Genomic DNA, 14,610 nt, shown 5'->3' with positions numbered 1-14,610 from the left:
GGGCGCCGCGGCCGCCGCTCCGCGCGGGTTCCGCCCCGGCAGCGCGGGACTGGGAGGGATGGGGGGACATGGAGGGATGGAAGACTGGGAGGGATGGGGGGACATGGAGGGATGGAGGACTGGGAGGGATGGGGGGACATGGAGGGATGGAGGACTGGGAGGGATGGGGGGACATGGAGGGATGGAGGACTGGGTGGGATGGGGGGACATGGAGGGATGGAGGACTGGGAGGGATGGGGGAACATGGAGGGATGGAGGACTGGGAGGGATGGGGGGACATGGAGGGATGGAGGACTGGGAGGGATGGGGGGACATGGAGGGATGGAGGACTGGGAGGGATGGGGGGACATGGAGGGATGGAGGACTGGGAGGGATGGGGGGACATGGAGGGATGGAGGACTGGGAGGGATGGGGGGACATGGAGGGATGGAGGACTGGGAGGGATGGGGGAACATGGAGGGATGGGGCACTGGGAGGGATGGGGCACTGGGAGGGATGGGGGACACGGCTGGGGTGAGCGATAGGGAGGGATGGGGGACATGAGCAGTCTCGTCTGCGCGGGCAATAACGGGGAAAGGGGCTGGAGGGGAGGCCATGAGTGCAGGAGCGTCGCCCCGCCGCCCAAGTCTTCTGCGCCTGCTGCTCCCGGCGGCACCGACAGCGGCAACAGCAGCTGCAGCCCCGGGGAGATCAGCCCAAGACCTTGCTGGTCCTCCCAGAGAGATCGGGAAAATTACAAGGACTGGTGCACTTGATGCTCTTTACCTTTTGGGCTGTTTTGTGGTAATAATCAGAATATCCCATATATTTTACTCAATTTCTAGAATTTAGGGTTTGGAGTTGATACTTTGTGGAGTTTTGGTTTGGTTGTGGTTCAAAACACAGATTTAAAGTTTTTAACAACTGAGTTCCTCAATGACTTTAACTGCAGCAGCATAAGAAACTTTCTATTTGAATATTACTTAGTGCTTGAAGTTGGACAGCTATCTGCATTTCCTTTTTACACCATACACAGGAATTACTCTCACTTAGGATGTTGTAAGACTGCAGAGCTGGAGTGTGTGGTACACCTGGAGCAGGTGTCATGAACAGCCCCATATCTCTCTCTTGCAGCTCCATGAAGAGAGGAAAATGGGCTGTGTTGCTGTGGTTCAGCAGCAAGGCTGGAACAGCAACCCCAACTCCCCAACTACTCCTGCAGTGACCCAGGAGGTCAGGCACAGATCCGATTCATTCTGTCCATAGGCCTTAACAACTTCCCACCTGGAGAGGCAGCAGGAGCCACCTTGTTCCCAACTGAACAAGGAGCAGGATAAGGAGGGGGCCTGCTTGGATGAAGTGCTTTGTCCAGCAAAGGCAAGTGACAGGCAGTGACCCAAGGCAGAAGGAAAGGAAATGGGAAGTAAAACAGCTCTTACAGACAAGAGATAAGGAAACCTCTTTCTAATTACTGCTTCCACGTTGCAAACAGCCCAAATTCCAAGCTTTGGAAAGAGAAGGCATGGAGTCAAACACCTGAAACTACCCCTCCCGCTGCTCCAGTGTGACTGACACCTGCAACACATTCAGGCAGTGCAGCTGTTTTACCAGTAGCTTTCATCACAGGTCGAGGAGAAACTCTCTCTTCACAGCAGACAACTTCTGAAGTTATTTGCAGTAAAGGAAAGTTTCAAATACATTTCTGCTGCAGAGAAGAGGGGGGATAATAGATGCTTTGCCAGAAAGTTATGAGCCACCAATTGGAGGCCTCACTCCTGATGGCCACAATCATTCCTAAAAAATGTTTCTTAGTGTATAATAATCTTATGCCAGTACTAAAATAATTTAACCCAGATTGTTTACTAATGAATTTGCCAGAAGTCTACTCTACCAAGGTACTTCCAGTGGACAAAGGGAAATCCATGTTCACACACTCAAGCAAGGAGAAGCCATATAGTTAGTATTCAAATCATCTGCCTTGCTTGTCTTGCCCTCAGGAGCACAAGTACAGTAAGTACAACTTGTGACAGAATATTTCTTTAAAAGCCTCCTTCCCTCTCTTTAGGGGAAGCAAGTGTCAGAAGAAACACCAGCTGGAGTTGCCATGCAGATTACAGCATATCTTGCAGTACCTGTGTGTCAGTACCTCCACTTGTGTTCCACTTTTAAACACAGCACTGTCCCCTCCCCTAGTGCTTGTTGGCAATACAGCTGCTTTGTACAGAAGGAACAAGTTTTAACTGAACTTTGCTGGTGTGGACTGCCATTTTACCAGGAAGAACAGCCTCAGTGTGAGGCCCACCAGTCCAAACTTCCAACTGTGGCAGGACAATGACTTGTCTAAACGTGCCACTTTGTCACAGCAATTGCCTAGTTCTGTTGGTTTCACCTTGGCAGTGAAACTCATCACAGTGAAAAAAGGAAAAGCTCTAATTTAAATGCAGTTCTAGTAAGGTTAGGTTTGTGCACTTCCAGACATTTTGAAAGGTTTCTGTTGCAAATTTACTGGTTTAAGTGATGTCACATGAAAAAAAAGAGTCAAAACCAAGTGTCCATTGTTTCTGGCCTTTATACTGAAGTTGTACATGATGAAGAGCTCTAACTCTCTGGCACCATGACTTTCACCATCCCTTCCATAACAGTTTTCCCTCTTTCTCTGACCTGACATGATACAGAAATGTGTGCAACAGAACCCTTCAGTCGTTTCACCTCCGCTGCAGCTGTGACTTCTTCACCAACATACAAAGGAGCTGGAAAACGAATCTCCTGGGAAAGAAATATACATCCTTGACCAGGCATTTTGGTACCCAGAACTGCAGAAATAAGTCCATTGATTAGAACTCCATGGACAACAGTTCTCCCAAACCTAGACTTTTTTGCAAACTCTTCATTTAAATGCAAAGGATTTGTGTCACCTGTTAAAGAAGAAAAAGTAACTACATCATTCTGTGTAAAAGCCTTGCTAAGTTCAGCTTTGTCTCCAACTTTGATGTGTAAGTTCTGGGATATGGGATGTCCAAGCAGTGAGTTGATAAACGTTGGCTTTGTCAAGGCTCTTGGTTGGAAAATCCCTGCAGAAATCCCACACCTGAAGGGCAGCAGCATTTCCAGGAACTTCTCCTGCATGCAGCCGAACCAACAGCCTCAGTCAGTCCAAGACTAATTCTCGACTGTTGCCAGACAACGCAAGTAGGAACGGAGATGTCTGATTTGGGGAAAGAAAAAACAGGCAAGAACTGAACAACTAAAACCTTAAGAAAACCCACTATCAAATGCTCTTAAAGTTGAAAATACTTCAATTTTCATTTTACATGATAGATTAAAAACTTAAGAGCTATGCCTGAGCAGACTTTTGTCTAGCCATGGTATCAGAAATAAAGAATTCTCAGAACTCATTTTATTAAGCAGCATGCTCCGGAAAAAAATAAGCTCTGGAAGTGCATGTTCATCTATGTATTGTTAAACAAGGTCAGTTGACGGTAACCATTAGAAAGGTACGAAGTGAGGTAGAGAAAATATAATCTGGACCAAGATGTGGCTTATGAACAACCCTTGCCAGAAATTATTTTCTTGCAGATGTATTCATGACATCAAGACTTGTCACTGGACTGAAATCATAAAGTAATGAGACAGGCACTACTGTCACATTATACAAGACTCATTTTAAGATGAAAACTGCTCAAACATGGGCCCACACACCTGCACTGAAAAGCACTTCATTCCCAAGCCAAGGCATTTTTGCACCTAGGCCATCTTTCTATAAAAAGGCAGTAGGCTTAGGCAGTCTGCCAAGCTTCGAGCCAGAGCTGCCATCTGGGGGAAGCCACCCAGCCCCACAGGGCTTTACCTGCAGCACCCGAAAGGCACACCGCCTGTTCTGGTAAAAGCCCAGCAAGGTTAGAGCACTCCACAGCTTGACAAGGCCACTAAATAAAAAGAAAACAAAATATATTAATCAAATTTAGGGGTTTCTATTTTCCTGCAGCATAGACATCTCAAATAGGAAACAAAGAGTAACGAACCTTAACAGTTTAACAGCAGGTAATTTCACTAAAGAGTTCTAGTAGCAAAACTGTATCTTGAAGGATTACTGCAGTGGCTGCAGTCTTCTTGTCTTTGACACACAGATATGTGCTGCAACCTCAAGTTCACTTTACCAGCACTGTTCTCGTACTCTCTGTGTGCATCTAAGCTTGTTCTTCACCTAAATCACCTGCCGTTGTCGTCACCATTGAGAGTAACTGTTCTCATGTTGACTATAGAAAAAGCCTTTAAGTCACTACCTCAGTAATGCTTACTTTTGGTCTTAAACCAATCTGGTTTAAAGCAGGAATAATGTACTGATGCACAAAGTTACCAAGACTCATTAATTATCTTCTGCATGCTGTATGCAAATATCTGCAAGTTAGGCTTAATTCTTCAAAAGCCATTCTTAGTTTAGGAGTTTTATTTTTTTACAAAAAATACTTTCATGGCATGGAAGCACATACTGACTGCACCTTACCTGCTAATTACTCTTAATATGGCAGACAGAGTTTTTTCTTCATATGTTAAGACATCAACAGGCAAAGCTGCTCCAACCTATGTAAAACAATGTTATTTAGTATCACCCTATGATCTTATCATGATTTACAAGCAACTGATTTCACTCCCAGCATGTTACATCATTAAAGGTGTTATAGTTACGCTCAAATCTCACACAAATGTTTCAGCTACAACATCACTGGATTTCAAACAGCAGCCTTCTTCTCAGAGTTCCTTAGAAGTCACTTTTATTTCCACATCACAGCTAGAGAAACACAGACCAAGAGATGCTGTGACCTGCTTAAAGTCAGCCAGCAACAGAGTAAACAGAGCAAAAACAGTACTGTGGACTTTCCCATCCACAAAGCTGTTCCCTTCTCACGGCTCTCTTTTTAAAGCCTCTCTACAGCAAAGGTATCAATATCACAAATTCTAAAAACAAGTATCAAAGAACGGTTTGAGCTGGAAGGGACCTTACAGAGTTCATCCAGTTCCAGCCCCGCTGCCATGGTCTGAGACACCTTCCACTAGACCAGCCTGCTCCAAGCCCGGTCCAACCCGACCCTGAGCATTGTTAGGAATGCCTGAAGGCACTTGACTACGGGCACTGAACTGAACCGCTTCACTAGGAGAGGTCAGAGAGGGGGCTGGCGAGCGGGTAACCGGGTACCGGAGGGTCAAACCCAGTACAAGTGCCCTGCCCCGCCTGCTCCTCCGGGCCCTGTCGCCCCGCTCGGAATCTGCCCCAGAGCGGCTGTCCCAGGGGACAGCGGCCCGCTCCCGCAAGGTTCCCCCGGCCCAGCCCGGAGCCGCCAGCCGAGGGCAGACCCCACTCCCGGTCCCCATGCCGCTCCCACCTCTCCGTGCAGCTCCCTCAGCGCTGTCACCACCAGCTGCTTGAACTGGGCGGCGCTGGGCCGGGCCCCGCCGTCGGGCAGCTCCCTGGGGGAAGGAGAGCACAGGGTCAGGGGGGCTCAGAGGGGTCGGGGGGCTCTGTGGAGCCCCGGGGGGACACGGGGGTGTCGCTCACAGGCGCACGCGCAGATAGTGGTGCTCGGCCGCGCGCCGCAGCACGCGCCGCTCGAACGCAGCGGCCGCCATTCCCCGCCGCGCGCCGCCCGCCCGCCCCTTCTACGGCGGCCGCGCGGGGTCAGTGTCGCCATGGCAACCGCGCCCGGCACAGGCCCGGCCCGAGCGCCCCGAGCCGTCCCCGCTCCACCGAGCCCCGGCCAGAATGCGGCCCCGCAGACGGAGCACAGCGAGAGCAGTGTTTGAGTCTGAGACGGACACCTGGGAAGCGGCGGGCACTTATAGTGTTTCCAAGTGCTTCACGCAAGCGTTTAGCTTCCCTAAAGCAAAAACGAAGGCTGCACCACAAACATGCTGCTGGACACGGGCACGCAGAGATGCTGCTGCGCTTCTCCAAGCAAATGTGTTGGTCTCGATGCAGTTCCTGGTAAAGGGGCAGCCTGGCACCAGGTTACAAACACTGAGGAGAGTGCTACCCTAGCCTCGGTTTTGCAAGGACACAGAGCTGAAACAAATTTGAAAAATACACAGAACAAGGCTGGCAGCCTGTCTTTGCACTCACCAGTCAACAGCTAATTGAGATAAAACAATATTTTAGTATCTGGTATTCGCTCTAAAGATTCGCATGAAATGTGTCCTTACCACAGAAACAGCAGAAAGGATGGAAATACGTTTGCTCTGCTGAAATAATTAAACATTATCCTCAAAAGAACTTCACAGATTCTTCTTTTACCAGAAGGTTTATCCAGGCATTAGCATCGACCCCAGCAGGGTAACACTACAGCAGCCCAATGTACATATGACATGCTTGAGTCAAGGCCCAACTCACAGGACACCTTTTGCCTGCACCTTCACATGGCTCAGTCTGTGCAAAGGTCCTGAATTATTCCAGCAGAGCTTTCTCATGCTTAGTACCACAATCCACCTGAACTCTGCCCCTGGGCTGACCTAAAAATTGGACATAAACTGCCGAACATTCAGAAATAAAACTCTGACAAAAGCAAATATAATTTCACATGTACCAAAGTAATTTTCAGACTGTTGGTTAGGTTAAAGAAAAGGCAGTTTGCCACATAAAGTTCAGTAGCTGTAAGTGTAGGCTATCTTCAGGAATACTGTGTTTCTCCTGGGAACTGACAATCAGTTACTGCAGTGCTCAATAAATCAGTTCCGTAATTTGGCTGGCTGATCAGAGCAACCAGTTTCATTGGGACCAACAATACCTACAGAAGTTAGTATTACTTTTAAGATATTAATAAGATTTCATCACCAAGCAGCAAAACTTGCAGGTCAGGTGCTGTATGAATCTCTTTTTGTTACTGCAGTAGGCCAAGTGCTGCTCTCCATGAGGCTCTGGCAAGAGGAACTCACTCAGGCATTCCAAGTGTATCCCGGGAGCTGCTGTAAAGGCTGGGGGTTGTAGCAGCTGCAGCGAGTCAATAACGAGCACACACAGGACTGTACAGGAAGGCTGGACACAACAGGTCAGTTTTTTATTAACCAAAAGTGAAGCTGAACCCCAGAGTGGTTTAACTTTAAAACCATATGTTTATATGGCAGATATTTTTCTTTCATGTTCAACACTACAGTGCAAGAACCAAACTTTGCAGCTGTTCATCCTTTGAGAATCAAGTAGTAAAATGAATGAAAATAAGGGTCCCTCAATGAATCAAAAAAAAAAAAACCAAAAACATTTAACTCAAAAGAACAGACCAATTTTAAGAACTGTCTTATTAAATTCTCCCAAGTGAAAGACCTTTAAAAGCACTTGGAGCCTTGAGGTAGCAACTTTATGCAGAATTTAATTCCCCTCCTGCCCCACAGAGGAAAATTAGTAGCGCATTATTAGCTCCAGCCAGCTAAGCTGCGTTGAGTGTCTCCTGTGAAGTGACTTTCTCTTCCCTCTTGAAATAGCAGTGCAGTGCTGCAGAATGCCAGGAGGAAATCCACAGGGAAGGCCTCTTGAAATAAAATTTATGGTTTGAAAAAAGTTTAAATGATCAGCAGTGACTGTAACAACAAAAATCATCTGAAGTGAAAAAACTCCAACGTGTTTGTATTTTGGCAAGACTAGTTTACAAATACAAGTCAAGAACAAGAGTCTGCTTTCAGCCAACAGAAAAGAAAGAATGGAAGTGACATTCAAAGGTTTTTTGCCCTCTGTGCAAAATTGCACTTTGTTTTTAAAGTTTTAAGTTTTGCACTTGTGTTTCTAAGAAGAGAGCACTTCCGCTCTTTTTTGTTCTTTTACATTTTCAAACCTGTGCTGTGACATTAGACAGAAATACCAAGTGCCAGGATATTTAACCACTGAAAGTTCCTCTCACTGACTTCACCACAATCACAAGCAGGGAATCACAAACAGATTTGTCTTCCTCTAAGCCTCAAAAACAGGGTCCTCTGTGCCCACTTTGCTGCTGAGTTGCTTTATTAAAAACTAAATCTCTCTTTAGTGCCAATTTCAGAGACTCAGTAGCAGATTTACTGAACACTGAGCAGTAACAAAACTCCTGGGCTTACTCTCTGCAACAACTGCAATGAACAGACTGCAAAGGAACAAGCTGAGATACAGGGATGGGGCAGATGGTCACAAACAGGTGCTGTAGTCACTGCCTGGACTCAGTACCAGCACTCACACATGGCCCAATTTTGCTCACTGCTGGTGCTCTAACCAGATTCCTGGCAATATTGAGTATCTTACTAAAGCTTCTTTCACTACCTTCATGCTCCAAAACTGTACAAACAAGTTGGTTAAACTAGATCAAACTAATCAGGCACATTGCACATTATACTTCTTAAATGGATGAGCCTTCTTAGCAGCTCATTCTCTTTCAGCTCAAAGTCAGCTGCCTCTCTACACCACAGAAATACACTGCACCAACCCTGGATGCAGATGGCATTACCCAGTATGCCACTGCTCCAGGGATCCCAGAGAAAGGTAAAACTTCAAAAGCTTTTTCTTGTTCACATGGGATCTCAATCTTTTGATTTTATATTCTCATCTTTTCCTTTGGCTTTTAGAAGCCATCAAATCCTGCCTTCCAGGCAGAAATATCTCAAGGATCTGACATCAGCCTTGCCTGGGTTTCAGTTAAGCTTTGGAACAACTGCCTGTCTTTGCCTCTGCCTGAGGTTACAGTCCTGTCCTGCACAGAACCAAAGGCATTAAGAACCAGAATGCATCTGTAAGGCAGCCCAACCTGCCACACTCCTCTAGATAAAGGAGAGGATATTCTGCCTGGGAGCAACAAAGGCCAGCTGGTGATTATTCACAGCAAGTTTCTCTTTAGCTCACATGACAGCTTAGGCAGCACAGAAACTCAGGCTGGTTCAGGTATCAGTTCATGTTTGGTACACAGGACAGTCACGAACTGGCTTCAGAAACTCTTTGTCATGGAGCCCAAAGTATCTTAAAGTTATATCTGCTATCACTGCAAGGAGCTGATGAGTGGGGGTTTTTTTTCTCTTTTTTTTTCTTGTTGGTTTGGTTTGGGTTTTGTTTGGTTTTATAAATTCTGTGATGAAAACAATTATGTTTGTCTTTGGTGTTAAACCTTGGAAGCATGAGTGAAAAGTACCTGCTGCTTCTTTGGCTGTAATTTATGACAAAGAAACAGCCCAGGAAAGCAAGTGAAATTCACTGTTCTAAAATACATGCAGTTAGAACAGCCACTAGACATCACGACCAGGACTTTAATAATATGGAAACACCAAGTTCAGTGGTGTCCATTACAAATAATTTGCATTATATAAAAATATGACTGCAATTACAGTAACTGGACAACAGCCATTCAAATTTATCAACTTTCCATCTTACTCATATTGCAGGAAATGGGAGGAGCTCATCCACTATGGGGAAAAAACTGTCCAGAAATCAACTTAAGAGTTGCTGCTAAGCATCTCATGCCTTAGAGAAATGTCCACTGTGATAACTAAAAGCAGGAATTCAAGATTAGCATCCTTCCATTCTTGCTTACATGGCCATGAATAAAAAGAACAAGTTCTGTTACACTAGTATTCACAATTAAAATTTTATAACCCCATAAAACACCAGTATGTTTTGCATGAGCTGTGGAAGAATGCAAATTCAAAGGGTCACTAGATTTATTACCTCCAAATTCAATGTCTTAATATATATATATTCTGTTTGTACGCCATAAAAATGTCTTTCTTATGGTCTAATTCTTATTTAGATAATACCCTGATAAAATCTCAGCCATATGCCAATTAAGGTCCTTAAAGCTATAGAAACAGAATCTACCTAATAAATGCTGCAAATTTAACAGGTATTTTAGATAAACATCATTAGCTTAGTTATCACCTAAACCAAAAAGACTCCTCAAACACACCAACTGCGTAGTTAGCAAAGACATTTGCTTTACAAAGTCAAATGTTGCCAACTTTTGAAAAGTTTAGCAAATCAACGTGGTATTTGGAAGCATTCAAGTGTCTAATGAAGTTAAAATACTGTGAAATGTTAGGACTAGGGGAAAGCTTCTGTAAACAAGTACAGAAGTAGTCTTCATTTAAATTACAAAACATTCACCTCCTTAAAAAGCTTTAAAACTGACCCAGTCAACAACTGCACCCTGGGAAATGTAGCAGTAAAAAGGAACTCCGTAAGCAAGAGAAGGTCATATATTGTGATCTCACCATCATAAAATGTACTCAGTGTCAGGAACAAGGAGCAAATTTGGGGAGATGACAATTATGACACTTTCAGGCCATTTGATCTGAACCACTGCACTTTGTTGGACAGCACAGAGTAAACCAATTTTCTTTGCTGCTCAGAAAACACTTAAAATATGTTTTCTGCATCTGGTTGCTAAGCAGACTCTCCCATGTCCCCAGCTCTGTTTACTTGGTTTAAAGAGCTCTCTACTACCTGCTGCTTTCAGCAGGTGGACCAAAACTTCAGTGCCATCTTATTCATCGGCTCCATTGATACTTTAACTTCAAACCCAGATGCTACAATTAAAAGCAAATTTGACATTGTGTAAGGAAAGCATCAGATGAAGGTAATCAGCCCATAAAAGGCTTGTATTCCACAGGTTGCCTCTGCAAAACAGGCAACCTCCCACTACAGAATCTGACAGGACAATTTATCCCAACAGTAACACCCAGAAGGAAGGAGGCTTCTAAATCTTGCACACTTTGGGTTTCGTATCAGGCACTTGAACTGTTGGACAGACGCCATTCTGAACCAAGTAAGTGAACATAGGGTTAGAATCATCTTTAATCTAGGCCTAATAATGAAGTATCAGCAGCAAAGTGGAGGCAGGGAGGAGTGAGCAATCCATCTGTGCTGAGACTTGTTTATGGTTTCTAAAATGCCCAAGAAAACAGCAGCAGTAACTGTTCCATAGTGTCCGTTGTCCTTGTGAGTTGTGTTGCTGATAGGAGGCTTTTCTGTGTCTTGAACTAAGAAGGCATTGAGGTACCCTGTGCCTAATTCCCTGGATCCATCAGGTCCATGCTAGAGCCAAACATTGCCACCAGTTGCTCTTCGTAATGTGTTATATTCCTCTTCATAATGTCCATGCAGGGTCCAAGCAACCTCTCAAATGCTTGCACATCCATGACTGTAATGGAACAGAGGTGAAAACAAAGACTGTTTGTCAAAAAGGACACCAAATACCAATCTGGTTTTTGAACTCAGAACACAGACCTTCAGTTCAACCCACTTAGGGCCGAGGTTTCAAAAGAAACCACAGAAACAGAAATCATGTTTCTGATTTCTCTCTGTACTGTTATTTGGAGAAACAAGATTAATGAAATAGAAACCTGATCTCAAGGACAAATACAGAAGCCAAATACACCCCACAGTGGTATTAAAAGATGACCTGAAGGCTATGTGTGACAAACAAGTACAGGCCACACACACAGAAAACAGAAAATCTGCCATGAGGAAGCAGCAGTGCTTCTCCAACTTCCACTTGGAGCTGCCCTCCAGCCTATGCTCCTGGCTTCTGGAATTTGACTGCCAGTTACCAAAATGTTGCTGGGTTTTGAATGGCTGCTCACTCAAACATGGTCCACAAGACAAGCAAAGAACAGAAAAGGATGACCAGAAACACAGACCATCTGCTTACCTAAACATTTGACCTCCCCAACAGCATAGGCAGAGGCTGCTCTGGGTTTGTTGGTAACAAGTGCAAGCTCTCCAAAATACTGCCCTCTGTGACACCGGGCAATCTCCACTTCTTGATTAGCTTCTTTACATGTCATGGTCTGCCAAACAGCACAGTTTCATTATCTGCACACAGTTCTGTCCTTGTACAAGTCTACAGTTAATTCCAGATACTTTACACCTGTGCAACAGCTCCTTGGTTTCAAGGCTTTTAAACTTGCGACTCCCAAGTCATGGTAGAACACCTCAACACCACGCTCAGTTGCAAGTTCGGTAAGAAAAACATGTGCCAGCCCACAAGTTTTGGGATGGGCAGGTATCTACTGCTACAGCTTTGGGAACTGCTGTTACGTAGCCTAACAAAGGCTTTATCATGCACCACATGCTGCTCCCGTGGCTGCTTCAGACTGTACAGAGATCCATTCAAATGCCAACATCTACTATACCACTAAAGATAACAGACCCCACATTTTGTAATGAGCAGTCTTCTATAATCATGGAAGAAAAGTTTCATCTCCACCCTTAACGCCAGGCAAAGCGTGTCAGTGTGGGGAGGGATGGGATGGAGCTGAGCTGTGGGCTGTCTCACATATCAGGTTAGTTTGCAGAGCAGCAGACAGAAGCAAAAGACCTTTGCACTTCAGTAAAATGACTTCTGGCTGCTTCAGAACAGGTATGGGAGTTTACAACCTACATCATATGAATAATGCTGATCATAAAATAATACATTAAAATAACTCGTGGGGGGGGGGGGCTTTTTCACATCTCTTGCATTAATAAGTCAAATCAGGGATTGATTAATACAAAGCCTCATCACTCAATTTGAACTCACCTTGCTTTTAATCAAGATTTTTACTTCTCCAGATTCTACAATGTAAAAACAGTCTGCTTTGTCACCCTGTTAAGAAGAAAAGGTAAAATAAATTATTTTTTACTTGACTGTGAAAGTATGTATAAATGGTATTAATGCATTCACTTTGAATTAGGCCTTCTGCAGAAATCTGCTAGAATTGACAAACACTCAGATTCTTAACATTAAAAGGTGACTGGGTGGGTAATACATCAGAGGAGCCCACAGGGAAGGAAGTATTAGTGCACATCATTCAGTAAGAGAGCAGGAGCAAAGGAAAACACAAAGGAGATTGGTGATACATAGCAAAATTACTTAAATGCAGATCTTATGATCCTGATGGAAGTAGGCAACAGTTAGTGAAACTACACAGAACCTAGAATTTTCAGAAGCAAATTTTAATAAAACAGGGATTTAGCAACTGTGTTTCTTTCAGCGGGAAGAAGGTGCCATTAAACTCTCCGCGGCCCTGCTTGAGCAGACAGGTTGGACAAGGTGACTTCCAGGGTTCTCCTCAAACCTCAACTATTCTGTCATCCTGTGAGAGGTTCTAGAACATTTTTCACATCTCTCTCAACCTCATCATGTTTAAAATCTTCAAGTGATCCCAGTTTACATCTGCTATGGAGAGCATCCCCAGCACCTTATAATTTTAGAGTTTTATCTGTGACAGAAAGGACATTTTCTCTCTATATTTGTCCCTATGGGCCTGGCATAGTGCTGGAAGTCAGAGTGGATATCTGTGATGTGTCTCCTGCTACAAACGAAAAACAAAAGGACTTAAGGCTTCAGGGAGACAAAGGCTGGACGAGGAACTGGTAAGGTAATGAGAACAGCTCAGGAGAAAAACCTGAAACAAAGTGAGGAGAGAGAGAAATCCGACATTAAGTCAAGTGGTCAAGGAAATCAGTGTGATGGGAAGGATGGAGAGAATTGGTTGTTACTTGAGTATGAAACATGGGCTGGGAGAAGATGATGTAGTATTCAAACATTGAGTTACAGAAGAAATCAGGCCTTTAGCTAAGCTTCCTGGGGATGGTCCTAAAACATCCAGTGCAAACTTTTCATTCACTGCTGCCAACCATCACAGCATGAACTAGTGTTCTACGCTAACTTCTGAAAAAGTAACTGCTGAAAGAGTCCTTTATTTTTAAAAAGAACGGAAACAAACTGATTGGGAGACACCCCTATAACACTACTAATGATTTTCAAGTGCTTTAAATATTACTGCCCTGAACTGAAGGGTCAGATTCTAGAAAGGTAATTAAAATTTACAATTACTCAAAAAGGAAAAGAGGTTCCTGGTATTGATGCAACTGCTGTAAAGTGATAGTTATCGTATCTTTTCCAAGCACAGAATTTCATCATCTCTAGCAGTGTATTACCATCACCCAGACCTATCCAAACTATTAATCCTCCTTTTAAGGATAATTACATCCTTGTCCTTAATTCAGTTATTAAAAAAGATTAAAACCAACTGTGTAATTGGATCACTGATGGTATGAATTCTCAGTTCTGAGACTGATTTATAAGCTCTGAATTTGCTGAGAGTTCAGTTTTCCCAGGGTCTTAAGCAAAAAGAGTTTCAACTTAAAAATTTGAGAGTATTTCTGGACTGAAGTAATTTGATCGTTATTAGCAAACTTGTTTCCTATATTCAGTTATCTGACATTCAAGATAATTAAGATCAATTATTCAAGACACTATCAAGGAGTTGAATTCTGTCTATACAACAAGAACAAGGTTGCCGCCAAAAACCTACAGCTTCAGGTAAGCCTTTCTTGCATTAACTTCTATTGAACTAGAACACTTTTACAACAGAGCAACCCACAGTTAAATTTGATGCAAAACTCCAGTGTTCCATTCTGTCTGTAACAGTGTTCCAAAAAGTTATTTCTGTCACAGCCAAAAAAAATTTAAAAATAAAAAAAATTTAAAAAAAAAAAAAAAAATCAAAGAGCTATAGCTTGAGTTCATCCAGCTTCGTGTTCCACCACCCTGGCCTTGATCTACTGCAGCAGACAGAACATTCACCAACCACTAAAGGATGTCAGCTGAAGCCAGACCACTGAAATACCTCAGGAAAGCACAAGAAGAA

At 43.9% G+C, this 14,610-nt stretch overlaps 3 protein-coding genes across 3 annotated transcripts in view; all 3 read right to left on the bottom strand.

Annotated features, from left to right (window-relative positions):
• Positions 1 to 2,530: 2,530 nt before the first annotated feature.
• HTD2 (hydroxyacyl-thioester dehydratase type 2) lies at positions 2,531 to 3,181 on the bottom strand. Its single transcript, XM_066195201.1, has one exon. It carries the CDS (start codon positions 3,103 to 3,105, stop codon positions 2,578 to 2,580), a length of 528 nt encoding a protein of 175 aa, XP_066051298.1. The 5' UTR covers positions 3,106 to 3,181; the 3' UTR covers positions 2,531 to 2,577.
• Positions 3,099 to 5,620, bottom strand: RPP14 (ribonuclease P/MRP subunit p14). Its single transcript, XM_066195202.1, has 5 exons — positions 5,534 to 5,620; positions 5,361 to 5,445; positions 4,484 to 4,560; positions 3,827 to 3,905; positions 3,099 to 3,184 (listed from the first exon to the last, which is right to left on the bottom strand). The coding sequence occupies exons 1-5, from the start codon at positions 5,602 to 5,604 to the stop codon at positions 3,128 to 3,130; spliced, it is 369 nt and encodes a 122-aa protein (XP_066051299.1). The 5' UTR covers positions 5,605 to 5,620; the 3' UTR covers positions 3,099 to 3,127.
• Positions 5,621 to 6,991: 1,371 nt separating this feature from the next.
• The window catches only part of PRKAR2A (protein kinase cAMP-dependent type II regulatory subunit alpha), a 60,803-nt gene continuing 53,184 nt past the window's right edge, over positions 6,992 to 14,610 (bottom strand). The window contains exons 9-11 of the mRNA XM_066195070.1: positions 12,495 to 12,560; positions 11,625 to 11,763; positions 6,992 to 11,114 (exon numbers count right to left, since the gene is read on the bottom strand). Of these exons, the coding sequence (XP_066051167.1) occupies positions 10,981 to 11,114; positions 11,625 to 11,763; positions 12,495 to 12,560 (339 nt within the window). The 3' untranslated portion in view covers positions 6,992 to 10,980. The remainder of the gene's footprint in view (positions 11,115 to 11,624; positions 11,764 to 12,494; positions 12,561 to 14,610) is intronic.

This window comes from Chamaea fasciata, unplaced genomic scaffold (genome assembly GCF_029207755.1).
Source record: "Chamaea fasciata isolate MVZ Bird 193981 ecotype frontalis unplaced genomic scaffold, bChaFas1.0.hap1 SCAF_13, whole genome shotgun sequence".
NCBI classification, from domain to species: Eukaryota; Metazoa; Chordata; class Aves; order Passeriformes; family Sylviidae; genus Chamaea; species Chamaea fasciata.
Note: the sequence above shows the minus strand (reverse complement) of the source record. Positions and strands in the feature narration are given on the sequence as shown.

Coding starts and splice junctions, on each gene's coding strand:
- HTD2 (XM_066195201.1), bottom strand. CDS start 3,105: ATGCAGGAGAAGTTCCTGGAAATGCTGCTGCCCTTCAGGTGTGGGATT.
- RPP14 (XM_066195202.1), bottom strand. CDS start 5,604: ATGGCGGCCGCTGCGTTCGAGCGGCGCGTGCTGCGGCGCGCGGCCGAG. Junction 4,561..5,360: donor TGAGGGAGCTGCACGGAGAG/GTGGGAGCGGCA, acceptor TGTTTTACATAG/GTTGGAGCAGCTTTGCCTGT. Junction 3,906..4,483: donor ATATTAAGAGTAATTAGCAG/GTAAGGTGCAGT, acceptor CTTTTTATTTAG/TGGCCTTGTCAAGCTGTGGA.